The 27,551-nt window shown below is 43.8% G+C and overlaps 3 protein-coding genes across 3 annotated transcripts; 2 read left to right on the top strand and 1 right to left on the bottom strand.

The window, feature by feature from the left end:
• The first annotated feature begins 2,876 nt into the window (after positions 1-2,876).
• LOC147990303 (uncharacterized) lies at positions 2,877-14,653 on the top strand. The gene is made up of 18 exons (XM_087515199.1): positions 2,877-3,218; positions 4,004-4,207; positions 4,363-4,458; positions 4,615-4,667; positions 6,619-6,715; positions 7,507-7,580; positions 7,902-8,019; positions 8,904-9,014; positions 9,525-9,601; positions 9,798-9,864; positions 10,430-10,495; positions 11,138-11,245; positions 11,399-11,529; positions 11,669-11,735; positions 11,824-11,891; positions 11,979-12,072; positions 13,866-13,936; positions 14,028-14,653. The coding sequence occupies exons 1-18, from the start codon at positions 3,075-3,077 to the stop codon at positions 14,368-14,370; spliced, it is 1,989 nt and encodes a 662-aa protein (XP_087371325.1). The 5' UTR covers positions 2,877-3,074; the 3' UTR covers positions 14,371-14,653.
• Positions 14,654-17,007: 2,354 nt separating this feature from the next.
• LOC147990302 (peroxidase 1-like) lies at positions 17,008-18,024 on the bottom strand. The gene is made up of 2 exons (XM_087515191.1): positions 17,637-18,024; positions 17,008-17,543 (listed from the first exon to the last, which is right to left on the bottom strand). Exons 1-2 carry the CDS (start codon positions 17,976-17,978, stop codon positions 17,112-17,114), a joined length of 774 nt encoding a protein of 257 aa, XP_087371317.1. The 5' UTR covers positions 17,979-18,024; the 3' UTR covers positions 17,008-17,111.
• A 1,114-nt stretch (positions 18,025-19,138) lies between these two features.
• Positions 19,139-22,080, top strand: LOC147990301 (uncharacterized). The gene is made up of 2 exons (XM_087515184.1): positions 19,139-21,048; positions 21,129-22,080. The coding sequence occupies exon 1, from the start codon at positions 19,193-19,195 to the stop codon at positions 20,852-20,854; it is 1,662 nt and encodes a 553-aa protein (XP_087371310.1). The 5' UTR covers positions 19,139-19,192; the 3' UTR covers positions 20,855-21,048; positions 21,129-22,080.
• Positions 22,081-27,551: the final 5,471 nt, after the last annotated feature.

Below are 27,551 nucleotides of genomic sequence, written 5' to 3'. Positions count from 1 at the left end.
AACATTTCTGCAATACCTTTCAAAAGGACCTCGGTATTCATCACCATTGTCTGATCTCACGCACTTTAATTTCCTGCCAGTTTCTCTTTCAACCTTGGCATGGAACTTCTTGAAGGCTTCAAGCGTCTGGTATTTGTGTTTCAGCACATACACAAAAACCTTTCTGGAATGGTCATCAATAAAAGTCACAAAGTATAATGCTCCACCATGAGATTTTTCAGTCATGGAGCAAACATCAGTGTGCACAATATCAAGAAATTTTTCTGCATGATGTGGAGGGAGTGTATGAAATGCAACCCTATGTTGTTTGCCAGCAAAACAATGTGCACAGGGTTTCAAGGATATACCTTTCAACTCAGGGAGGTACTCCATGCGAGCAAGAGCATGCATGCCCTTCCCACTCATATGCCCAAGCCTCTTGTGCCACAATTCAACCGAAGTGTCTTTTTCAGCAACATTCAACACCTCATTGCACAACTTGGTTTTAGTCACATAGAGATTACCTTGCTTACTTCCTCGAGCCACAATCAAAGAGCCTTTGGTGAGCTTCCACTTTCCTTCACCAAAATAACTAGGATGTTTAATATCATCAAGCTTGCCCACTAACAACAAATTCAGCCTTATGTCGGGAACATGCCTCACATCATCGAGCACCAATCTGCAACCCGTGTTTGTTTCAATGCATATAGAGCCCTTGCCAACAATTGCTGAAGAACCACTATTTCTCATCCTCACTTGGCCAGTAACACTACTAGTGTAAGATGTGAAATACTCCTTGTGTGATGTGATGTGAAAGGACGCACCTGAATCCACAACCCAACTCATGGCATCATCACAAACAACACTATAACAATCTTCATCTTCAATGACTATATAGTCCTCATCTGTTGCAGTCATGGTTGAACTGGTCTCAGCCTTTTGCTCGGTTTTCTTTGTGAGTTTCCCCTCTACAAGCTCTCTTTTGTACTTCCTGCACTCGCTCTTTATGTCTCCCGGATTGCCACAATGAAAGCAAGTAATATCTTTTCTCTGTTTTGACTTTGATCTCCCCTGGATTTGCTTTTGCCTTGCTGAAATCTTGTATTGCTGCGTCCACGGTTCTCATTCTTCCCATGGGTTTCAGCCACATACGCATCAGAAGAAGAGGCATCACCCTTTTCCTTCTTTCTGGCTTCTTCATTCAGCATACTGTTCTTCACCATCTCCAAAGTCAGCTTCCCATCCGGAGATGAATTGCTAAGTGACACAACAAGCGTGTTCCAACTATCAGGCATGGAACTCAGCAGCAACAATGCTTGCACCTCATCCTCAAAGTTGATCTTCATGGCTGAAAGTTGATTTATATGGCATTGGAAGACATTCAAGTGCTCAATCACACTTGTGCCATCTCGGTACTTAAGCTTTGCAAGTTTTTTGATCACCGACGCCTTGTTCATTAATGTCTTCCTCTCATACATGGACTCCAACTTCTGCCACATCTCATATGCATTTGTGTCATTTGCAACATGGTGGAAAATATTATGGTTGATGTATAACCGAATTATACCTACTGCCTTTCTGTGCAACACTCTCCATTCTTCTTCCGTGACACCTGTGGGTATCTTGTCTTTCACAATTGGCTAATACAAATTCTTGCAATAAAGGATGTCTTCCATCACGGGCTTCCGTAATGAGTAATTGGAAGAATCAAGTTTTATCATGCCACTTGTAGTAGCACTTTCTTCCAAAGCCATTGTGAGCAGCACTTCCAGCAACAATCAAGCAACTGGGATTTGCAACCTTCTAAGCAACCAAGGCTCTGATACCACTATGTTGGGAATTAGCACACAAATGCACTTGTGGTTAACTGATAACTGCAGCGGAAACAAAGTAATCTCTGCACCACAACATGTACTAATTCAAGGATCGTTGCTTAGCATGGAAGGAAACATATGCAGCAGCATATATGGAGGCAGAAAATGTTAAGCAGTAGGCAAGACACTCCTCGGCCTAGTGTCTTGTGGTAGGAGTAAGTTTCTGGACAACACCAAGCATCAATAAAGAGACACCAGATTTACGTGGAAAACCCCTCAACTTGAGGGGAAAAACCACAGGCCGAAGCCACCCAAATCCTCTTCCACTATTATTAAATGTGGGATACAACAAGTTTTTCTGTAGACAACACTAGAGGATCTTATACATCAAGATTTTTAAATCTTGGATGAACACAACAAGATTTGGGGCTCAAAAACTAGGGATTGGAATAATCTCACCAAAGATGGTGGAACCGAAGCTTGAAGTAGACAATGTAGTGGATCTGGACCATCACAACCTTGGGGAAGAGCTCCCTTTGCTTCTTCCTTCAACCTTCCTCTTCTTCCCTTGCTTTCTTGGTTTTCTCTCTTCTTCTCTCTTGAAAGATGAACTGATTTCTGTCACTCTTGGTGGTGGCTGCTGGATGAAGGGTAAAGCACCCCATCCACTCAAGTGCAAAGTCCAAAATGACACTAGGTCATAACCCTAATGGGTAGTGGGCTTCTGCACCTCTTTGGGCTGCCTAAAAGGCAGCCCACATGAGGAGGATATCCCAGCACATACCTTGTTCCTACAATACTTGTAATTTATAGCGGATCTGCTAGAGATGCTAAGACCTAAATAGGGTTTGAAATGCCCTAGTTAGCAGTTTCGCATACTGAAAAAATAGCACGCTATATCATCACTAATAGCACGCTATAGCGTTTAGAGAATTGCCTCGTTAAATTGATCAATGTATAATGTCTCGCTAATAGCACGCTAATGGCATATTTTTATGGCCGCGCTATTTTTGTACTATAACGCACTATTTTTTTTCCTTGGTTCCGAAAAGGGAAAACAATGTTAAGCCGGCGACGTCACTATGGAGTAAACCACGCAAAGGGCAGAGTCCAAAACCCAAATCCAAAGGAGCACGTCGCCCTCCTCTCTCTCTCGCCGTTGTCTTCACTCCAGTTGAAGTCGTCTCCGCCGTCCTCGTGGTCGGCGCCCGTGCCATCCGAAGCCAGGACTAACTCTAGCCCTAGCGCACACGCGGGAGGAAACAGGAAAGGGGAGCGGAGATGTCGTCGTGGCTGCGCAGCGCGGTGAGCCGGGCGGTGGAGGCCGGCGGCCGCAGCGGCGTCGCCCGCGCCGTCAAGGGATACGCGGACGCCGTCGCGCACCACGCGGGGCAGGCCGTCTCCGACATCCTCCTCGACCGGGGGGTGAGCTCACGGACCCTCCTCGTCCTCCCCCTTCGCCCTCTTTCCTCCCCTCTTCGCCGGCATCCTGTTCGATCTCAACGAATCCAAATTCAGCTTCTTCTGACGACGTGAAGCAAGGGCGGGGATTGCTTGAGGGATTGTTAATTCGTTACCTCTGCGCGCCAATGTGATGAACTCAGTACACTAGGAGTCCAAGCTTTAATTTGTGCCATTGGGCTACCGTCGTTAGTGCCCTAGCTTGTGTTCACCTCGAATTGGGGGCTCAGCAGAGCTATGTGACGAGTACGCGAAACCTGTTGTTTCGTGGGCAAGTCTCGCTGCTGAAGTATCCTTTTTAATGTATTACACAAGGAAAAACTCCATACAGTATTCATGATTCCTGTGTGCCATTTTCCATACAGAGCGAGTCCAAGGCTTCGGTATTCAAATGTGTTGTCCGTGAAATATCGTCTGACTTAGAGTTGCTTTCTTAGGAAGTTACATAAAAGGGGCAAATTAAGAGTATGATTCTTACTCCAGTTTTGTATGTGAAGCATAGTGGTCACAGGTCAGGTTGCAAGCTGAACTCCAACCTGGATATGTTTATAAGTTATATTTATATGAGATGATCTTATGTTTATGCTGCTGTATTGTTCATCTATTCTGCGACACGCAATAGTTGCACATGAAGGAGAAAAAGGTTGAGTGAAGACTTTTTGATCTAGTGTAGTATAGGTTAACTACCGTTGCTGTATGTTTATCTGTCTCCTTTTTTTTAAAGATGTTTCTTACTGTGTGGTTCGCAGGGCACACAGAGCTTCAAAAGTTTCAAGAAAACAGTAATGCGATTAGAAGAGGCAGCAGTTTCATGCCGTGGGGGTGAAAGAATTGAATTATTAAGACGTTGGCTGGGAGCATTACAAGACGTTGAGGCTGCTCTCTCTAGTTCAGATACAAAGGATCCTGATGTTCATGATTCTGCTGGTGAATTGGATCTAAAACCGCCATTGGTGAGTCTGCGTGTTTCATGTTCATCTTGTCTTGTGTATTTGTTTGTTTCACCTAGTTATTTTGAGATTGGATTTTGTCATCTTTCTTTCTTCTTCTGTATGTATCTTAGTTATATTTTAGACTCCCCTGAGTTTACATAACTTGTTCGGAGCAGACCTTGTTTGTTGATCCTGATATTGAAGGAGCACCTATGAACTTCCGTGATGTGTTCCTGTACAGCCAGGCACTTGAAGATATTACACAATCCATGGTGAGTTGGCCCAACCTTGCTGCCCTGGTCTCGGTCTCTTAATAATTATTAATTATAATCTATTTTACCGATTTCTTTCTTTTCTGAATTGTAGATCGCTGTTATTAGTTCTTACTCAGTTTCACGCTGGACAATACTGACCTTTTCTGTAAACAGATTCTTGATGCTCCATCTGAGGAAGAAGTTTCACTTCTTCTGGAAATTTATGGGTGAGTTGCTTCTGAAATAACTTGCTAATATTTTATGCAATTAAACTTTTCTCAGCCTACAGCGTTAATTTATCAACATTCTTAAGTGAATCCTCATAAAATGTTCAACACTATTACTGTCCTCCACTCACTTCGAACTTTGCTATTCTTTGAAATTTTATGACAAAGAACGAAATGGGAGCTTCACATATGCATCCTACTTCTGATAAACAGCATTTCTGTTGCCTCGTACCATTCCTATGTTGTGGAGTGATAGTTCTGACCACTTTTCTGGGTCAACTCGTAATGAACTAATGACGGGATTTCTTTTATCTCGTCTTCTATTCCAAGTCTGCAATTGTGTTTAGAGCATCTACAGCCGGATACAGCAAATCCGACCCCTCAAACGCCCGCGGACGCACTCGGTCACGCCTCAAATAATCGATTCCACAACCGGATACCTCAAATTAGAAACCTCAAATCCATACTATTACATGCAATGTAAACCTAATCTTAAGCGGAGCTTGTCCGGCTCTGCCGTGCCCATGTCCGGCGGCTGGCTGCGCCCTTCAGAGTGTTGTTCCGGTCGCTGGCGAGGTAGAGTAGGACATGGGACACGGACCGGCTCACGGGACTCAAGGCGCTGCCGTCTCCCATGCTCTACTCTTCCTTGTCGGAGCCTAGAACCCTGATGGTGCCGATAGACGTGAGATCAATGATGGATCCGTCATGGGAGGAGCTGGCGACATCCACCCCGACGCGGTTGCGGCGCCTGGACTGGTGCACCATACGGGGCGCCGAAGAGTGCGACTCCGCCTCGCCCACGTCCACCGCCATGAGGGCTGCCGCCGTCTCCCGCGCCCGCTGCCTCGCACAGCGGGAACGCCTTGCCATGTTTGCGTCGGACGACGCCCATGCGTTCACCTCCTGCTTGGCGTGCTAACAGAGGGGTTGCGCACCCGCCACCGCATTCGGACGCCAGACGGACCGCACCGCCTTCGGTGAGGCAGCGGCGACACACCTCGCGGCGAATCCATGCGTCATTTGGGCGGATGCAATGGATTCCCGACGGAAGGACTCCAAGCGCTGCCGTCGGGCGGCCTCCTCCCGGGAGCGGTGGAGCGCAAGCCGGACGGTCATCTCCTCCTCGGGACCGCGTGGGATGAGCTCGGGGTCAACGGATCTGGAGGTGTAGGACTCGGATCCGCTGCCCGCCATGCCGGAGAAGGCCGAAGATCGCCGGACGGGAGCTTGGGTGGCGTAGGGGAGTGAAGTGGAGTGGCTAGGGTTTGGTCTGGGGAGCGGATGGGGACGAATATATGTGGGGTCGGGTGGGCCATCGTGGGCCGAGTCCGACGTGGCAGACGCGCCCGGGCCTCCCCATATCCGGCCCATATTTGGGCTGGATATGAGGGGTGTCGGTCAGCGAGGGCGTTTGAGGCCGGTTTGAGGCGCCCGTCTGGGTCGTTTTTTTTTTGACCGGGCCGTCCACCCGGGCGTACGAGGGAGGTTTGAGGCGCCCAGCTGTAGATGGTAATGTTGGCTTTGCCTTTTCTCCTAGAGAAGCTAATGAGGTAGCAAATAGTTTAGCTAAGCATTCTTATTGTACCAGATCTTCCTACTCTTGGGATACTATCCCTGACTTTATTCTCTCCGACATTGTAAACGATATGCATTTGAGGAAAAAAGTCTCTTATTTTCAAAAAAAAGGTTTGAGGCGCCCGGCTGTAGATGCTCTTACCATCCAATATAACATTACATGTTCCTTACGTTAGGTGCTTTGCTTTCCGCTCGCACTTAAACACTCTTAACTGTTATTAAGTAAAGGTATTCAAAATTTAGTTTTTCTGAGCATTCTGTACAATCTGAGCTACTTGACAGTTCACACATATCTCTACTAACTCCTCTTACCCGTGAATGTTTTCTAGTTACTAAATGCCCCTTTTCTTGCAACTAATGTTGGGTTTCACAGCCTGTGTCTCGCTGGTGGGAAAGAAGTCAATAAGGCAATCATGAACAATGTACAAGACTTGGCCAAGGCTTTCTCAAATTACAAAGACGAAGTCCTGGTAACTTCCCAATTGCCTTTAATCACATATGTTTTATGAAAATCACATGATGTTTAGGAACGGTATTTAGTATTCTGCTATTTGTGTAGTTTTTGTACATTACCACGAGCGTGTCCTAGAGAGAACTTCAGTATCATTGGTTACACCAAGTAGACCCTTCTGAACTGGGCCATTTGGATCTGCTGCCATCTGTTACCTTTATACTCCTGAAGTGGCTGAAATTGTTACTGGCAGTATGTTCTTCTACAAAACCGCTGCCTAATTTTATTTCAAGAACTAACCGACTTGGAGATGTTCCTTTCTGTCGCACCATACATGGCTACAGGCACATCTCTCCAATAGATTCTGGTGGATATTTGAAATTAAATGTGTTCTTCATGAAGACATTTTGGGGAAACTGTAGTGGCCATGCTAAATCCTTTTGGTTGGGTTTCACACTCTGACTGTGCTTACCCCTTGCAATTGGGGAATTGCTTATGCGGTGTCTCTTTACCTTGGCAATACTGCAGAAACCTAAGAAACTACTCCCTCCGTCCCATAACATAAGATGTTATTACAACTGATATACTATTGGTTGTAATAACATCTTATATTATGAGATGGAGGGAGTATTTCATAAGCAAAAACAGATAGCCTTTTGCTAGCAGTTCTTATTTTTGGAAAATATTTTCCAAGGTGTGTATTCTCATATAACCGCGTGGTGAAAAACTAACTGTGATGCACACATTATTAAGCTCTGTAAATAGGGAAATATGTCCAATTCCAGTAATTCATTGTATCTGTGTGAACAGGTGAAGCGTGAAGAGCTACTTGAATACACACGGAATGTCATTTCAGGACTTAAGAGAAATGCTGATATTATGAGGTGAACTGCTCATTTACTTAATCGTCTAACTAGCTATCTTGTATTTTGAGTATGTGTTACCTCCAGATGTGTTTTCAATTATCAGACATTCTAGTTTGTAGTATATTTTTACGCAGAACAACAAAAAAAGTCAAATGGTGTTTGCATTTTTCTTTGCTTTCTGAAGTAACAACACCTGCAGTAGAAACCAAACTCATGTGATGCCTCTACCGAATCTTCAAGATGTCAAATATTGTGTATCATACTTTTAGATACGTGGTGCTTTTATTATGATCTCTTGCTATATTAGCTTCTTAGTTTGCACCTTGTATTTAATTTCAGGATAGATGCTGAAACCCTTGAATTGTGGAGAAAATTAGATGGGAAGGAGAAATCACGGTCCCAATCATCTGAAGGTCAAGATAAAGCATCAGAGAAGATTGCTGTTGCCAATATCGAGGTGTTACATAATCATATATATTATTACTTTGTGCTTGCTTCCCTTTCTATTTGTCATGGTTTGTTAGCTAGTGTCTAGACTTATATAGCTAGATGTACTAAAGGGCTTTTGCATTGAGGATTTCCTCTGGCTCGGGAATTTATTTTGTATCAGTTGCATTGATGGCTTTATAATCGATTAATTCGAATTGCAAATCATTTCACAAAAGTTTCAAAACATTTTTTGCCTTGATAAATATATGGCCCTGTGCTTATCTCCATGTTCAAAAATATATTTCATTCTGGGCATGGGCATGGTCTCCCATATGTAAGTTTGGCCATCATATTAAATAACTTTTATAGTTACATGTTTGCATAAAAATTATACAAAGGTAGTACTTAATGAAGTACATTTCATAAAAAAATTATTGTATAAAAGGGCAGCCCGGTGCACGTAGCTCCCACTTGCGCAGGGTCCAGGGAAGGGTCCGACCACTTTGGGTCTTCTGTACGCAGCCTTTTCCTACATTTCTGCAAGAGGCTGTTTCCGTACATAACAGATTTGTTGTATCATCCTGCAAAAAGTGCCATCATCTCACACCATCAGTCTAAATAGCAATTTACGGTCGAAGTTAGTAAAGTTTGACTTCACTCATTCTGAAGATCAATTTCAAAAAGGAGGGGCTATGTTTTTGTCTGATTAGATATACATTCTTATGCATATGACAAATGTCCTGCATAATTCCGGTCATTTGTCTTTTCCCTCCTTAATGTACATGCGTACTGAATCTATTTACTATTGGCCAATATATTTTCCATTTTTTGTCAATCCATTTTATCTTGTTCTCGTGATATTTCTTGTCAAGGCTTGCAAAGATGGTAACTGTGTTTTTTGTTTTAATCCAGGCCTTAAAAGAAGCACTTACTGAAGTCCGCTTTTGCTCTAGAGCGGAAGAACTTCTACTGAAGAAGAAGTCGATTGCTCCTGGAGATTCCATGGAGATTCATTCTCAGAAGGTATTATTAGGTTTTATGTTTAAAACATTTTTTGATATTGTCAGTCCACATCTAAATAGAATTCCTTCAAATGCAAATAAATATTGATGTGAAACATTATGTCACTTTCCCTACACTTAAGCTACTTTCTGGTAAAGTAATTTAAGTTTCCCAACACAAAACTGTGAATTCAATACCTTAAGGAAGGAAGTTTTAACTTATTGAGTTATGACGCCTTACATTCCTTAAATTGTTATTGCGATAGTCCCTACTTTTAATGAGATAGTCGATAGACTTACATAAGAATGATAAAATAGTTCTACCCCGAGAAAGTTTGGCAGGTAAGATTTGTGTGGCTCAAAACTGTGTGTTATTTACCTTTTGGTGACTAGTGATAACCATGTAAGCTTTTCAGCTTTAACTTCAAGTAGTTTTTTCAGTAGCTTCATCATGAATTCTGCAACCTGCAGATCGATAAGTTAAAGGTCCTGTCATAAAACTCTCTCTCACTATCTTTACAAAATCTTGCAGGTTGATAAGTTAAAGGTCCTGTCAGATTCCCTTTCTACCTCATCCTCCAAAGCAGAGCAGCGTATTATGGACCACAGGTTTTATTTCTGAGAATACCTTTTGCTTTATAGTTTCATGAAAAAATATATTTTATTTTATGGAAGACATGTGCCATGTTAGTCATTCTCATTTGTATAGTAATACAGATTTATGCTTCTTCATGGATATGTTCCTGTTCTGTTTTGTTGGAAATTTTTGGTCTAGTATCATATTTTAATTTTGTACTTATACCAGGCGTCAGAAAGAAGATGCTCTGAACTTTCGTGTGAAAAAAGAGAATGAGGTGAATGCGGCTGAGAAGGTATGTTTGCTAGATTGTATGCATTCATGCAATACATCGGTGTAATTTGGAGACTTCAATTTCACGAATCATTAGAAATGTGTGCCCATTTTGAAACTTGAAATCACTCTCATTTGGTTCAGTAGGGATCTCCCCGCATCCAGTAATCTGGATGTTTGTTTTCCTCTGTAATCCCTACAGAATTCCTGCGACCCAAATAGGATAAATACAGTCAGCTTATTTTGTCAGTTGTCAACTGCTAAATAGTATCTGTAGTTAGGAAACTTAGGATACATATCTGTGTCTGTACACCTATATTTGAAGCTTCCTATTTCCTAAAGCTTGCATATTGTGGAGTCGGTCATGCTTGTTTAGTATGGGCCCCTCAGAACACAAATCTCTGACTGTTTTTATGTTAATGTTTTGTTGCACATATTCTAATGTCTGCACCGATATGCAAATATCTACTCCCTTTTAAACTGCATAAACGTCTTACATTTATGCATATGGTTAAGTGCTCCTTATGTCTTCCACCCTGCTTACTGTTTCATCTTTAATGTTATTTTATTTTTATGTCCTGATAAAGGGATTGCTTGCTGAGATTACTGAATTGGAGAAGCAAAGAGATGATCTTGAGGCTCAGTTGAAAAAGGTACCTTTTCCGCTCCTAGGAGATATATTTTGATGGGGCCTTGCAGATTTTAATTGCATGCACCCCTATCGGCCTAATCCGAGTTCAGATCTACATATATTTGTGGTATAACCCCACAAGTTGCTTGAAATTCGATGGAGTAACTTCTCTGTTGATCTTATTATAATTGTTCATTGGTAAGCTTAAACTGTCAATGAAGTAATGAGGCATGAGTCAAGATTATCTTCCAGTATGCAAAGAGTGCAAGATGCAATAGAGTAAGGCTACGGGTATCTGACTGAGTGACTGGTGACACAAAATAGTTGATAATTTGGCCTAAAACAATGAGTCATGTATTTGCTTGTCGTCTGACCAACTGATCCGAAAAAAGAGACATAAAAAAATGCTACATGTAGAGATATATCCATAAGATGATAATTGAAATAGGAAATCCAATTAGTATCCACCATTATGCACCTACCCCTCGTTTAAATTAAAGCATCAATAATCTACTAGTATCATTCTGTTACACTTGCTTGAGAAGTTTATGTGTTGTTTCTACAACATATTAACATGTGCTGTGAATTTTGAGACTTCAGCACCCCCACACCATCTTCAGAATATTCTTTGAGTTATGTTTGTGAAGATATTTCTCATTGGCAGGTCAATATATCAATTAATGCTGCTGCTGTGCGGCTCAAGACAACCAGGGAAGAGAGAGACCAATTTGATGAAGCGAACAACCAGATCATATTTAGTTTAAAAACGAAGGTGCTGATACTTTCCTGTTTTTTAGCAGTTCAGCTTTACGGAACTGCATTCAACATTCTTTTTGTCATACTGCTTATCTTCTCTTTAGCTTCGTTTTAGCATATTTTGTACTCAAGATGGTGCTTAACTTGTTTCCTTTCTGCACCAACTCAGGAGGATGACCTCTCGAAATCCATTGCCACGTGTAATGTGGAAGCAAATGTGGTAAAGACCTGGATCAATTTCCTCGAGGATACCTGGCAGCTACAGTCCTCATATAATGAACAGAAGGAAAAGAAAACAAGGTATGTAGCACTTGTTGCTGTACCCTGATTGCTTCTTTTATATGATGCTTCTCCTTCTCATGTGGAAGTTCTAGTTAGAAAATGTTCTTCTATGTAATCTATTGTGCATGAATGTCGTAATATGCTATGGCCTTTACAGTGATGAATTGGAGAGATGTGTGAGAGATTTTCTGAAGTTGACCAAGCATCATCTTTCAGCCTTCAAGGTAAGTCTTTTTGTCTACCATATCATCCATGCTCCTGGATATGTGTCTCCATGTTGTTTATGTCATCTGCAAATTTTGTATTCATCAGGAAGTCCTAAGCCCGTCTATTGAAAGTATCCAAACATATGTGGATAATTTGGCGGCCTTGAACTCAAGGTACTTCAATCACTTTGTTCTCTATTTCTGGTACATGTACTTGAGGTGCCAATTGGCTTCATATTTATGGTTGTACTTCTCTTGTAGGGAGGAGACAAGAGAGCATGAATATGATGAAGCATCAGAGAAGACAAACCCACGTAAATCCCTTGAGGAGGAATATTTGGAAACTGAAAAGAAGGTTCGACTCAGCAACTTACCTTGGTTACACACACACACAAAAAAAAACTCGAACAGGCAGGAGAGCTGCCCTTCATTATATTACGAGAAGATTACAAAACAGAACAGACCCAGAAAGGGTCCTAACACTCACGTAACACCCACTGAACACACATACCACCCAAAAAAAAAACACCAGACAGGATTACAGGCGCGCCAGGACAAATCAAACAAACGACCACGAGACCAAACAAAGATCACAACCAAAGAGACTCCAACTGAAAGGCACCAGCAGAACACCAAAGAGTGGATTCCTCTCATATCTCTTGGGCAAGCTGACTGAGGCTAGGATTCCTACCCTCGAAAATACAACCATTACGGTCTTTCCAAAGGAACCAGGCAACTAGCATATGACCAAGGAGTGGAACCCCTTTCGCCAATGAGAATCAACTAATAGCGTCGCCTTAAACCACCAATTTTGGAAGGAAAAATGATTTTGGCCAACACGTGCCACCTGGGCCAAGCCAATTGACTGTAGGGTCTCCACCCAAACTTGTACAGCGAAGACACAGGCGACCAGCAAATGAGTAATGGTCCCATCCACCTGATCAGAGAGGGCATCTTGTGGGTTGAGGCAGACCTTGGTGTTCAAGACGATCAGAAGTCCAGCATCGGTGAAGGCAAGCTAACCAAATGAAATATTTCGCTCTGGGTGGGATGACCAAGATTTCCTAAGTCTTTGCCAAGGTTTAAACTTGGTGCTGCCTTCAAAGATTTCCTAAGCCGACCTGGAGGAGAAGGTGCCTGACGCGAAGGCTGACCATATGGGTTTGTCTTCCACATCATCTTGTAATTCCACTCCTTCAAAATCTGAATGAAATCCTCCAGAGCTTGGACTGTAACAGTCCATCTGATATCTCTAATCCAAGTATTATCCAACAAAGCCTCTCTGACAGTTCTCTTCTTAGTAATACGTTTGGGAATCAAACAAAAATATTAGGTGCAAGATTGTTCAAAGACAGACCCAATAACCACCTGTCAGTCCAAAATTAGTATTTTTCCATTACCGAGTCAGTCTTGACCGAGCTAGAGAACATTGCCGCTGCGTAACTAGGTACTGATGTGTCAAAAACAGCCCAAGACTGATCAGGTTCAGTCTTCTGGATCCAAAGACATTTCATTCTTAGAGCCCAGCTGAGAATTTCTAAGTTGTGTATGCCCAGGCCACACAACTCCTTAGGTCTGTACTCGCAAAAAAACAAAAAAAACTCCTTAGGTCTGCACACCTTAACTCAAGCAAGACGACAGTGTTCGTCATTAAATTATCGTGCCCCTTCCACCAAAAAGCCCGCCTTCTCTCGTCGATTGCCTTGATCAACCAGCGAGGAACATCCATAGCCAACAACAAATATAATGGGATGAATGTGGGAACGGCCTTAACAAGCACTGCTCTACCAGCAGGGTGAACGAGAGCAGCTTTCCAGTGGAAGCCGATCGGTGGCCTTGTCTACCCAGGGTAGAAGGGCCGCCTTGGTTAGCTTCTTGACAGAGAGGAAGACCAAGATGTGTGCAAGGACAATTTACAATAGAGCAAGGCAATATCTGTTGGAGCACAATGATAATTTGCAAAATTCAAATCCTGTTTTCCTTTTACCAGTTGATTTCTTGCATGTTCTTTTGCATATATCTTACACAATATTGTTGAAAATGCTTGAAGCAGTCTCCTAAGTGATACTGTCATTTGCCCAGCAAAGTATTCGATATTTTATTTTGTTTTACTGTAACTGGCTGATGATAGTGAACAAATATTTCCAGATTATCATTGCTTTCAGCATCGCAGACCACATAAAGAAGTTGTTCTATTCAGAGCATGGGGCTAACTCTAGGTATTGCGGGCTATTCTCATCTTGATGAATATTTTTCTAATTTGCATCCACCCTTTGGAATGGGAAGACTGAACTTCAAGTATTTGTTCAGGAGAGATGACCCAGAGGTCAAGAGCTTAATTGACGAGATCGAGAAACTGAGGGAAGCATTTGAATCTATAGAAAGGCCAACACTAAGCATCGAAGATCACAAATCAAAGCCACTGCCTGAGGAAAGATCTGACTTGAGCCCTTCGCCTATCCAAGCACCTGTTACCCCCAAAGCCGCGCACGTCGACTCCCCAAAATCTCCCATGAAGCCTGAGCAGCAGCATCAGCTGGATCCTGATTCTGAATTTGCAAACCTGGGAGCAGACTTTGGGAAGGACGGCAAAGATTACTCAGCCGAGGAGATCAGCGGGTGGGAGTTTGACGAGCTCGAAGAGGAGAGCTGAATGCCGACACATCACCCGAGCCCGGCAACCAAAAACTACCTAAGATTCGGTTTCCCGCACTGACATGTGTCTCCAGTTCCAAAGCGCCAGGGAAAGGTGCACCGTTAGATGTATATAGGTGTCGCTGTCCGTGGACAATTGACCTGTAACCTTGGCAAGGTAGTTGCTATTTGTTTGTTCTTGCCATGACCATGTTGCGTATTACATGTGTACTGATCAGCACTGTTGTAAAACTTGCAAGTCTGGACTTCTGTTTAAATATATACACATACATTGGGATTCAGATATATTACTCCCTCCGTTCGGAATTACTTGTCTTGAAAATGGATGTATCTAGAACTAAAATATATCTAGATACATCCATTTCTACGACAAGTAATTCCGAACGGAGCGACAAGTAATTCCGAACGGAGGGAGTAGTAAACAATTGCAGTTCTTTCTTTGTTGCCGAACTCATCCACCCCCTTGGATGGTGTTCAGATTGAAGGCATGTTATCGTACAAAGTTTGATGCTGTACCAGCTGGCAAGTTGAAACAGATATGCGACACTACCCATTATGATGTTATATCTAAACTATCTCGTCTGCATGAAATTCTTGCAACACGGCCTGAAAGCTACCTGGGTTTCGTATGCTATATAATGCTACCGCCGCGGTCAGCCAGCCAGTCCGCCCGCCCAAACAAAGCTCCACTGCCCGTGCATTCCCACCTCCTACGCCGCGACGCTCCGGGAGAAATATACAAGAATGGAAAGCGCTGTCCAGCACATGGTACCGGCCGTAGCTGGTGACCGAAGGCGTTGCCGCGGTCGCGAGGACGATCGGTCCGGCGCTGCGTGCGACGTGCTCGACAGAATGCTCGTGGGCGATGGTGTGCCGCGGACGTGGTGAGCCGTGCGCTTGGTGCTCGACGAGATGGCATGTCAGGACGAGGTTTGCCGCGGCACGGTCACGTCGCTGCCGAGTTGCAGCAGGTTCGGCGTTCAGCAGGCCTGTTCACTCCCTGTGTGCAACTCTGAGTACAAGCACAGTAGTCGTGTGTGCGTTTCAAGCGTACACATCCTCGATGGGTTCGGCTCCTCCTCCTCTGCAGTTGCCTCCAGATTTCAGGACTTGCTTGTCGCCAGCCTGCCATCATAACTTCCCACAGAAACAGGGTAAAGAAGAGGAGGGAGCACAGTCAGCGTTGACACTAGTTTCTTCTTACCCCTGAGAACGACAGCCTAACCGAACCGATGGTAACAAAGCTGATGTGCAGATCTAGCATCTCTCTTTTTTGGTTTTTGTTTTTGAGATCAGATCTAGCATCTCTTGATCAAACCGAAATCTTTGTTTGCATCATATAGTTAGCTACCCAGGTTTTTTAAACCGGCACTGGTAGCTACTCCATTGCAATTGGTCTACTTACCATTGTGGACTTTTGTCTACAAATCTGATCCCAATGCTACCAACTAATTTGGCTTATCGGAATGGATTGGGGTGGGCGTTGGAACTGACCTGTCAGGCCAGTGTTATTTATGAAATGTCACGAGATGCATGTTCGTCGGCTTGACGATTTTTCTTCAGTTTTAGTCGGCCGCTGCATGTCGTAATTAACATTAATCAAACTAAGACTAAAGACTTCTGTGGCCATTGACCAAAGGCTGGTTCGTTGGCGACTAGTAGCAAGGAAAATGCCATGTTGTTCAGCAAGCATTTCAGGGCCTCTTTGATTCGCATGAATAGGGAAAACACATGAATGGAATGTCATACCCATTTTGAATCCTACATGATTTGAGTTTGTTTGGTTGCACTGTAGAAAAAACAAAGGATTTTTTTTCGAAAGGTTGGAGTGGAATGTTAGATCTCCTATGAAATTAGTACAAATGATTCCTTAGGAAAAGTTTCTATATGGTCCAATCATATGAATCAAACGACCAACGTCGGAAAAATTTCTAAGGATTCCAATTCTCCAAAATTCCTATGAAAATAATTTGAACAAAGAAGCCACCAGTGGTTTTGAGATGCAATTTTCTGCCAGCCAAGGTGTATATATGAACAGAGTATCTTGTAAGAAGGAAACTGAACATTTTTTCGATTCTGCTACTTCAACAAATTGCAGTTTAGTACAATTAACTTTTTAGTGATCCCATAACCCCGTGTAAATGCCGTCGAGTACATCAATTGTTTTTTTTTGAACTTACATCAATTGTTTGTTGAAAACATAGAGATTTCTTGTGCCAGATGTGGCCAAAATGCTGTAAATGGAACAGCACTGGCATCACCATAACATTCAGGATGGTATACAATACTTTAACATATATGCTTTGATGGGTTCAGTTCTCTAAAGAAAACAGTAGGTTGGACTAGACAAATAAATTTGGTACATTGTCGAGTAGTATTAATTAGTAGCAAATTGGGTCAATTGGATGGATTAAACAAAAGTAAGGGTGATGGTGACAAGCTGCATCGATCCATTGTTTGCGGCATCTTGGTCTAACACAGATTTTGATAGAGAAACAAACATGTTTCTTTTTTCCCTCAAAAAAATGTTTCTTTTTCTTAACATAACTTGAGAAACCGAATATGCTTAATTCTCATAGGAACATTTTGGAACTGGTTCATTTCAAACGGCTCGCAAATTGTAGCACAGACGATCAGACAAAACATCAGATAATTTATTGCATCACACTAGAGCACTCGACCACATGCACACTGCACGTACACACATAGTGTATATCTCTACTGACCACCAACTAATAATCAGCTTGCAGCCACCTGGTTGGTTCCTGAAGAACCTGATGATCTGGGGAGAAGATGATGGTGAACGGCGCCGGCACTAGTGACGTTGGTGGGGTTGATGACCCTGCAGTTGCGCCTGATCTCGCCCTGCGCCCCGGAGAGCACCTCGATCTGCCCCATCTTGAGCATGGACCTGGCGAACCTGGTCCGGAACGCCGCCTCGCTGCGCACGAAGGAGTCCACCAGCGACTTCATGGTGGCGTTGGTCAGCAGCGCCGCGTCCGACTGGAAGAGGCCCAGGTTGTTGGCCAGCCCCACGTAGTACTTGTTGTCGAACCTCGCCGGCGTGATGAGGTCCATGAGCGTCGTCGTCGTCGGGAACGTCTGGTTGCTGTTCGGCGGGCAGATGCCCTTGAGCAAGAACGCGTACGCCTTGCTCAGCTTCGGGTCAATCTGTTAACGTATGGTAACAAATAATTAGGATCGTTGAGTACTCAAAATTCCATGTTTTGATGTGTTGTTGAAGAATTATGTAAGTTACATTACCCCGTCGGTTGTGTTGGGGAAGTTGTAGATCCGCTCGGTGAAGCTGCTGCAGTGGGAGACGCCGATGTTGTGGGCGCCCGAGAGGACGACGATGTCCTCGACGGTGAGGTTCTTGGCGGCGAAGCCGGCGACCAGGTCGGAGGCGGTGGACGTCGGCCCGGGAAGGTTGTTGAGCGCGTCCGTTTCGGTGGACACACGGCCGTCCCGGCGCCCGGCGGGCACCTGGTACCCGAGGCCGCCCGACAGCACGACGCTGTCCCGCGCCGCGAAGGCGAGGACGTCGGCGCAGGAGACGACGCCGGGGCACTGCGCCTCGAGGGCCGCCTTGGCGCGGTCCACCATGTCGAAGAAGCGGAGGCGAGTAAATTGCAAAAAACCACCACAATTGGGGACCTTAATTCAGAAAACCACCACCTTTCGTTTTTTTTTCAAAAAACCGCCACGTTTGTGCTGACAGTTTTCAAATGACGCTGATTCGCTCGTTTGCCGCGTCTGAGTGCAAACTTGACCGGTTGGGCCCGCTGTCAGGGGCCACGTGGACAGGAGGCGACGGCGCGCGTGACGGCCGCCGTTAGACGGCGTCGCACAAGACCTAGCGACCCGGTCCAGCCGCACCCAGTTCCCCCCAAATCGCATCTCCTCCTTCCCACGACTCCGCCCTAGCTCGCTCCCCTCATGGCCACCGGCGGCGGCGGCGGCTGCGCCGGCTCAGCCGGTGACGTCACGGACGGCCGCCACATCTCCATCGTCGATTCTACGGGCCGCTCCGCCCTTCCTCGCTCTCCCACGAGGCCCCCTGGTTCGATTGGAGCCGTTCGATCTGCCGTTGCCGACGGTGATGAGCGCGGCAAGGATGGCAGCATCTTCAACGCCAGCGTCGATGACATTGAGTCACGAGCCGCCGCTAAGTTGGCCCAGGTCTGGAAAGCAAATCCAGGGCAGAGCCACCACTTCACTTCCGGCCTCGGTGGCATTGAGTGAGTATTTTTCTTCCCTTTTCAATGAATTTTCTTGTGATTCTGGTACTGTAATTGTACACTTGGTGTGATTTTGGTAGTGTTTTTTCTCTGTTTGTAGTTCAATTTAGGATTTAGGGTTTATGTCAACTAAATTAGGGTTTGTAGCTTTACTCATTAACTGAATTATGTTGACCTGGTTTGTAATACATTTTAGGAACTAGTGTTTGTAATTCTACAATTGCTCTTCAATTTAGAAGTTCTATTCATTGAAAATTTAGGTTAACTGAACTTTACGCTAACTGAATATGAGCTCAATTCACTGAACTGAAGTTAGTTTCAATGTACTGTTTACTTAATATATCTCCTGACTTAATTAACAGTTAATTCCATATGATTGCAACTGTTGTTAACTGAATTTACTGAAAACTGATAACTGAACTTAGTGGTTAGTGTTAACTGAATTTACTGACAACTGAACTTGCTGTTAACTGAACTTGCAGTTTGGGTGAAGATGAACGTTGAGATCTTAGGTTCCATTTCCAAGGTTGTGACAATCTGGAAAGGACCATATGTGAATCAGATATCACATATATCAATATGCTAGCTATTATTGGGATAGAGGGGTATGGTCAAAAGGACTCCATGTATTATGTGAAGCAACATGGTGTGGGGATGGCAGGCATGCAGCTAATAAAATCTGAGGAAGATGTAGAAGAGATGCTGATATTGTATGAGGACAAGAGGTGTGTCACTATCACAGTTATGAAAGGAAGTGAGCCTGACATGCATATCAACATTGGAGATGGATGTGAGAAGCAGATACCAATTTCTAAGATTGGTTCTCCTAAGGTCTATAGTATAGATGATGCAGGTGTGCTTTATCAAACTCAGAGCAGTGAACCACAGCCAGACATGTCTGCTCCTCTTGTCAGTGCACACACAGAAGATTCATATGGAGAATATCTTTACACACAGGAGAGTTGCAATGTTAGAAATTGGAAAGACATATCAGGTGTCACAAAGTTAGATGATTTTCTTACAGAGTTTGCTGATGACATGCCAGTAGTGCAAGAAGAAGATAACATGGAAGAGGAACAGGAGGAAGAGGAGCAAGTGGAAGAGGAGCAAGAGGAAAAGGAACAAGAGGAAGATGAGGAAGAGGAAGAGGAAGATGAGGAAGAAGATGCAGACTTAAACCAGAAAATAAAAGATTTGAAGAGGAAGATTGTTTTTGAGGGTGATTGTGAGCCAGAAGACTTGTTCTGTGAGATTGAGGAGGAGGAGGAGGAGTCTAGAGAGGGGTTTGTTGAAACACCACATCTGCAGAAATCGCCTATTAGAAGAGGTCCAACAAGTAGATCACATTGCAGTTCACAAGCTGAACTTGAGTCAGACTATATTCCAGTAAGTGATGAAGATATGAATGATGAACTTTATGTTGATTCAGATGAGGAAGTAGTAGTGTATTGTCCCACATCTGGTAGAAAGGCCAGGGCAAAGAAGAGGAAGGCCAGGATATGGTATGATGAGAAAAGACTTGAGCCACAACAGCAAATATGTTGGCACATGTGTTTCCTTGATGTTTACCAATTCAGAAGAGCTTTGGTAAATTTGCATGTCACACAAAGAAGGAACTACCATTACCACAGGAACAACAAAGATAGGATCATAGTTGATTGTCTTGAGGAAGGCTGCCCCTTTCACATGGTTGCATCTATTATTGCAAATGAAAAAACATTCTGTATTAGGAAGCTACAACTACAGCATACATGTGCTCCAAGTGGTGAGAATTGCAAGGTTCCTGCTAGGTTTGTGGCCAAAGCAGTTGAAGACAGCTTGAGGACAGATCCTAGAGCAGGTATTGAGACTGTCATAGACAAGGCAAAGGAGAAGTATGGTGTGGAGGTTGGAAAGATGAAGGCTTATAGGGCAAGGCAGCAAGCTCTCAGTGTTGTGCAGGGTGACCAGGAAGCACAATACACTAGGATTAGAGACTATCTTCAGGCTGTTTTGGACACAAATCCTGGGAGCAGATGCATTGTGACAACTAGAGTGGTGAAAGAACATCCAAGCAAAAATCCAAGATTTCATAGGCTTTTCATTTGTCTAGAAGCACAAAGAGAGGGTTTTCTTAAAGGATGTAGACCTTTCATTGGTAGGTTTTTTGTGCACCAAAATGTTATGTTTCATTGGTATGTTTCACTTCTTTGTTTCATCTTTTTTGTTTCACTTTTTCAGGTCTTGATGGGTGTTTTGTGAAGTTAAACACAGGTCAACAAATCTTAGCTGCTACTGGCAGAGATGGAAACAATAATATATTTCCTTTGGCCTTTGGAGTAGTTGAGAAGGAGGACACCCCTACTTGGTGCTGGTTTTTAACTCAACTGAAGATAGTTCTTGGGGGAGAATCAGGACACTTTGGAAATTACACAATAATTTCAGACAGGCAGAAGGTAATTTAGATGCTTTACTTACTAGTTGTAGCACAAATAGTTCTAGAAAACTTAATTAGGCTTTTGATTTGTGTCACTAGGGCCTGCTTAATGCTATTGACCAAGTATTTCCAAATTGCCCTCAAAGATATTGTTTAAGGCATATTTATGCAAATTTCCAAAGTGCTGGCTTTAGAGGAGATGAACTTAAGCAATATATGGATGCAACAGCTTATTCTTACACTAAGAATGGGTTTGATGAAGCAATGGCAGAAATTAGAAAGGAAAGTGAGGAGTCTTGGGCCTGGCTGAAGGGAATTCTTGTAGAAACATGGGCTAGATATGCTATGGACACCAACTGTAAAACTGACCTAGTAGTGAACAACATTAGTGAGGTGTTCAATAGGATGATATTGGATATTAGGGGCAAACCCATTAAAACAATGGTTGAAGGTGCTAGGGCCAAATTGATGGTGAAGTTCAATGAAAAAAGAATTGGGGGGGAGAGTGCTAGATGGACAATTACCCCAACATATACAGAAATGTTAGAGGAGTCAAAGGAATGGGCTAGGAATTGCAAGGCTATGATGGCTGGGCCAGATTTATATCAAGTCAACAGTGGTGAGAAATCTTATGCAGTAAACTTGAAGAACTGGAGATGTGGCTGCAGAAAATGGGACATGAGAGGTGTACCATGTAATCATGCTGTATCTGCCATCTACAAATCAAAACAGCAGCCTGAAGATTTTGTACATCAGTTCTTCAAGAAGCCTATGTACTTAGAAGCTTACAAGCCAATGATCTACCCTGTTCCTGGACCTGACCTGTGGACAAGAACAGATACAAGAGACATAGACCCCCCTGTGTTCCATAGGAAGAAGGGCAGGAAGCAGACTCAGAGGAGGAAGGGGCAGTTTGAAGTACCAAAACCCAAGGACAATTCTAGAATTGGAACAATAACTTGCAGCAACTGTGGGAAGCAAGGGCATAGGTACACAAACTGTGGTGTTCCTTTGAAGCCAGCCCTTGTAGCTAGGAAGAACAAGCATAAGGTACTCAAATTAATGCACATCTTTGGTCTGTTTCACATTTGACTGAAAAACTAATGCACATCTTTGCTCTGTTTCAGGAAACAAGATCTACACCTATACCTGCAAGAGCTCCAGCAGCATCTTCTGGTGGAAGAGCTGCATCTAGAGCTGCTGCTGTACCTGATCCAACAACTGCTCCAACAACTGGTGGAAGAGCTACATCAACTGCTGCAAGGGCTGCAACTACTGGTTCAAGACCTGCTGCATCAACTGGTGGAAGTGCTGCATCAACTGGTGGAAGAGCTGCATCATCTGGTTCAAGACCTACTGCATCAACTGGTGGAAGAGCTGCATCAACTGCTGCAAGAGCTTCATCAAGGGCTAGGTCTACATTTGCTCCTCCAAGGCCTGCTACTACTGCAGCATCTGGTTCTTCAAGGGTGAGGAAGAAGCCAAGCAGACTTAGGGATTACTTCTATGCTAGTGGCAATTAGGCTGGCTATTGTAGTTGCTGTGGTGTTGGCAACTTGCATTTTGTTTCCCAGGACTTGCTAGAGTACTCTGCTTGCTGTGGTGTTGGCAAAGTTTTATGTGAACTTGTTGTGATATTGGCAAGATTAGTGGAACTTGTCGTTTTATGTGAACTTGCTATCATGTTGGCAAGATTTGTGGAACTTGTTGTGATATTGGCAAGCATAAGGTCCTGTTTGTTTAATGTGAACTTCCTGTGATGTTGCTAAACAGTATATGATGTTGTTGTTAAATATGTTGAATGGTTATCACAAAGTGTAGATGCCCTTTCGTTGACGGTTGTCGAGAGGCTACGGTTACCCAAGCATCACTTAGGGTTAGCCAAGCCTCTCGACGGCCGTCGACGAAAGGCATCCATTACTTAGGGTTAGTCAAGCCTCTCAACGGTCGTCGACGAAAGGCATCCATCAACTAGGGTTAGCCAAGCCTCTCGATGGTCATCGACGAAAGGCATCCATCAACTAGGGTTAGCCAAGCCTCTCGACGGCCGTCGACGAAAGGCATCCATCACTTAGGGTTAGCCAAGCCTCTCGACGGCCGTCGACGAAAGGCATCCATCAACTAGGGTTAGCCAAGCCTCTCGACGACCGTCGACGAAAGACTCGACAAAATGACATGAAGTATATGATCAATTTGGATCACATTGACAACACAATACCATATGATCACATTAACAACACAATACCATATGATCACATTGAGCTAACATCATAATTCCTAGCCTCTCGACTAGTGTTCACATCTTACATAATAATCCATTACAACTAAAGATCATACTACTAAGGTCCTGATTAATTCCATTACACAAGACAGAGTACTTAGTTCAACAGAAAGTACTTAGTTCAACAGAAACAACATAGTTCAAGACAATACAACCAAGCAAACTTAGTTCAACCTTGTTGGCCGCATACATTATGCCAACAAATTACTCACTCATCACAGAGTTCTTTGATTTTCCTCAACTTAACCTTGTTTGCCTCCCCATCCTTCAGCAAATCAGCTATGATATATTCTAGCTTTTTCTTCTCTTTCTTCATCTGTTCAATCTGTTGAAGACCTTCATCTGCTACATGTTTCTTCCAATTGCTAACAAGTTCATCATTGCTCTGCTTAATGACTTGGAGTGCTGTCCTCAGCTCATTATTGTCTTTCTCAAGTTTTGCCATCTCTTCCTGGGCTTGAAGTACAGCATTCTCTACATCACCATCCTGCATAATCTTCTGGTAATTCTCCCTCATCACATTTTTATGAATTGTTGCAAAAAAATTGCTTGTTTCCTTGATGTGGTTGTGGTGCTTCTCCTGGATTAGCTTCTTCTCTTCTGCCAGTTTGAGTATGAGCTTTTCTTTAGCTGCATTCTCTTTGCTACTCTGCTCATACATATCCCAAAGTTTGCGAAGTGCATTTTTCATGGGTTCTGGCCATTCTGGATCAATCCACTGCACCAGACCACAATTGTCTCCTTCCTGTGATAACAATAATTACTTAGCATTTATTAAACTCAAGAGAAATAGTTCTTACTACACCATACTAAGCAGCAGGACAACACATTCAAATAAGTCAATTACCTGAGCTCATAACACATTCAAGAGAAATAATTCTGACTATATTCAGTGAACATCTATATATATTCAGTTAACTGAGCTCATTTAACACCTATATTCAGATAAGCATTCATTAAAAATGATAGATTCTTTCCTCATAACAGCAGATAAAACAACATATACAGATAACTAAGTAAACAGCTATATTCAGTTAACAGAGAAAAAAACATATATTCAGAGAACTGAGCACCAACTACAAGATTTGCATAATCTTCATCTCTTCAGTTAACAGAGAAAAACACATATATTCAGATAACACCTATATTCAGTGTACCATGTAAATTGCAAATAGGACCTGAACTAACCTCATTACTGCATCCGTAAAACCTACGGCCAGTGTTTATTCCTTGGAAGACAACAGCCCTCTGCACATGAGCGTTGTGACAGCACAACGGCCCTCCGGCCACAATGCCGCACCACTCTGGGTCAACAATGGTCTGTGGGATCTACAATAGTGCAATACAGCAGATACGGTGCTCAATCCCCAATCATAGAGGTGAAAACAATGCTCAAATCGAAGAAAACCCTAACCCTAATTTGCGAGAAAATGGTACTCACGTAGGTTTCCTCTGTGGGGAAAAGGGGGGAGACAGATTCGTCGCTGCTGGTTTCGCCGTCTTTCCAGGAGACCATGGCTGCGGCGAGCGGCGGCCGACGGCGAGAAACGAGCGGCGGAAGGGGTCGGAGGCAGAGACCTAAGCGAGAGAGAGAGGGGGAACTGGGTGCGGCTGGACCGGGTCGCTAGGTCTTGTGCGACGCCGTCTAACGGCGGCCGTCACACGCGCCGTCGCCTCCTGTCCACGTGGCCCCTGACAGTGGGCCCAACCGGTCAGGTTTGCACTCAGACGCGGCAAACGAGCGACTCAGCGTCATTTGAAAACTGTCAGCACAAACGTGGCAGTTTTTTGAAAAAAAACCGAAAGGTGGTGGTTTTCTGAATTAGGGTCCCCAATTGTGGTGGTTTTTTGCAATTTACTCGCCTCCGCTTCTTCGACGTGGTGGACCGAGTCCTTCTCCGCCTTGTTGCCAGGCGTCGAGTCGATCAGCACGGAGCCGTGGCAGCCCTGCAACAATACTCGTGCATGCATGTGAGTATATGGACGCTGTGAGTGCGTGCATGCATGCATGCATGCCGTGCAGTGTGGTAGCTAGCTTGGCTTACCTTGACGAAGCAGTCGTGGAAGTGGAGGCGGATGATGGCCGGAGCGACGCCGGAGTCGTTGCCGAAGGCGGCGGCCACGGTCTGCTGCACCAGGGTCTTGGCGGACGGGCAGGTCCTGTCGTAGAAGCCCACGTCGATGCATGCGACCACAGCGTCCGACGAGAGAAGCGCGGCCAGGGTCACGACGGCCAGCACCGCGGCGAGGCTGAAGCAGTGTTTCATGGCTGCTGCTGCTGCTGATGTGCGTTGTTGCTTTGCAGCTTAGTGGATATACTCTTTACTGATTCGTGGGGTGTGGTTTTATAGGACGCTGGGTAAAACTTGGAAGGGCATTTCTTTCACTGCATTACTTAACTGCAGGGACCATTTTAATTTTTTTAGAACATCTTTTTTTTAAAGACCCGGCTATCACCGGCTTCATTGATTTAGCAGAAAGCAATGAAAACATGTAGATCAAGTGATCAAATGGATGAAATTAGAAAAGTACAACTAGCCCTCCCTTTCTAATGGCTAATTTTCACTAATTGTGTCCCCGAAGGGAGGCTCCATGCACTTGGCTCCGGCCAATCTCCACTGCTCGATGTTGTTCCTGATTGCTGAGATGACATCTTCAGCCCGAGGTGTTTTTGCCCTGAAGACGCAGTAGTTCCTTTCCTTCCATAATTCCCAAGCAATCATGATGATCATTGATCTGACTCCTCGCCTATTAGCAGGTGCAGTCTTGTTGATGATGAGATGGCAGTGCTGTGTCGAGCTGAGCTGAGATCTCACTCTTGGGGTTAGCGAGGGGCATCCAGACCATCTGGCACTCTTTCTCCAGACTTGTTGCGAGAAGCTGCAGCTCTAGATCAGATGTGTAGACTGTAAATATTGTGGAAGCATTAAACCCTTTTCTCGGGCCGCGATTGTATTTATATTGAGGATGCCGTGGCTTACAAGTCTGACGATCAGGAGATTGATCGTGAAGTTACAAGAGAAGGTCGGTACATGAGGAGGTAGACAGAAGTAGAGATAGGAGAGGATTACAAGTTTAAACACTAGTCCTATCTCAATACAACTATTCCAACACTCCCCCTCAATCTGAACCTAAGGAACACCAAGGTTGAGATTGTACTTGAATTCATTGAGCCTTCTCATGGTAAGAGGTTTTGTAAAGCCATCAGCTAGTTGATCACCAGTAGGAATGAATCTTATGTCCAGTAGCTTTCGAGCTACTCTTTCTCTGACAAAATGGAAATCAACCTCAATATGCTTTGCACGTGCATGGAAAACAGGATTAGCTGAAAGATAACTTGCTCCAATATTATCACACCACAATCTTGCAGCTTGTGGGACTTTAACTCCAAGCTCATACAGTAATGTCTGAATCCACATCACTTCAGCAGTAGCATTTGCTAGAGCCTTATACTCAGCCTCAGTGCTTGACCTTGAGACTGTAGCCTGCTTTCTTGAACTCCATGATACAAGATTTGATCCCAGAAAATAGCAAATCCACTTGTAGATTTTCTATCATCAAGACATCCTGCCCAATCTGCATCAGAATAGGCAGATACAAGCAAGGAGGGAGACTTGACAATTTTTAGTCCAAGATCTCCTGAAAAACCGAGATACCTCACAATTCTTTTAACTGCAGTCCAGTGAACAGTAGTCAGTGCATGCAGATACTGACATACTTTGTTAACAGAATAAGAAATATCAGGACGTGTAAGAGTCAAGTACTGTAATGCACCTACAACACTTCTATAGTTTGTTGCATCCTCAGGCCCAAGAGTTTCTCCACTATCAATAGTAAGTTTTTCCGAAGTTGAGATTAGTGTACTTACAGGCTTGCAGTTTTCCAATCCTACTCTCCTGAGAATATCTTTGGTATATTTTTCCTGAGACAGAAGTATGCCATCTTTCATCTGTTTGACCTCTATACCAAGAAAGTAATGAAGATCACCCAAATCCTTAAGAGCAAATTCCATCTTTAAATCCTTAAGCAGACAAGTAGTAGCACTTGGACTTGAGCTAGCAACAATTATATCATCAACATATACTAAGACAAAGATAATAATATTGCCTTTGTTGTAGAAGAATAACGAAGTATCAGCTTTAGATGGTATAAACCCAAGTTGTTGTAACTGAGTGCTCAACCTTGAGTACCAGGCTCTTGGGGCCTGTTTCAACCCATACAAAGCTTTATCCAATTTGCAA

This window comes from Triticum urartu, chromosome 1A (assembly GCF_056163025.1).
Source record: "Triticum urartu cultivar PI428250 chromosome 1A, HENAU_Tu73, whole genome shotgun sequence".
NCBI classification, from domain to species: Eukaryota; Viridiplantae; Streptophyta; class Magnoliopsida; order Poales; family Poaceae; genus Triticum; species Triticum urartu.
Note: the sequence above shows the minus strand (reverse complement) of the source record. Positions and strands in the feature narration are given on the sequence as shown.

Coding starts and splice junctions, on each gene's coding strand:
- LOC147990303 (XM_087515199.1), top strand. CDS start 3,075: ATGTCGTCGTGGCTGCGCAGCGCGGTGAGCCGGGCGGTGGAGGCCGGC. Junction 11,530..11,668: donor CAGAAGGAAAAGAAAACAAG/GTATGTAGCACT, acceptor TGGCCTTTACAG/TGATGAATTGGAGAGATGTG. Junction 11,892..11,978: donor TTGGCGGCCTTGAACTCAAG/GTACTTCAATCA, acceptor CTTCTCTTGTAG/GGAGGAGACAAGAGAGCATG.
- LOC147990302 (XM_087515191.1), bottom strand. CDS start 17,978: ATGGTGGACCGCGCCAAGGCGGCCCTCGAGGCGCAGTGCCCCGGCGTC. Junction 17,544..17,636: donor TCCCCAACACAACCGACGGG/GTAATGTAACTT, acceptor ATACGTTAACAG/ATTGACCCGAAGCTGAGCAA.
- LOC147990301 (XM_087515184.1), top strand. CDS start 19,193: ATGCTAGCTATTATTGGGATAGAGGGGTATGGTCAAAAGGACTCCATG.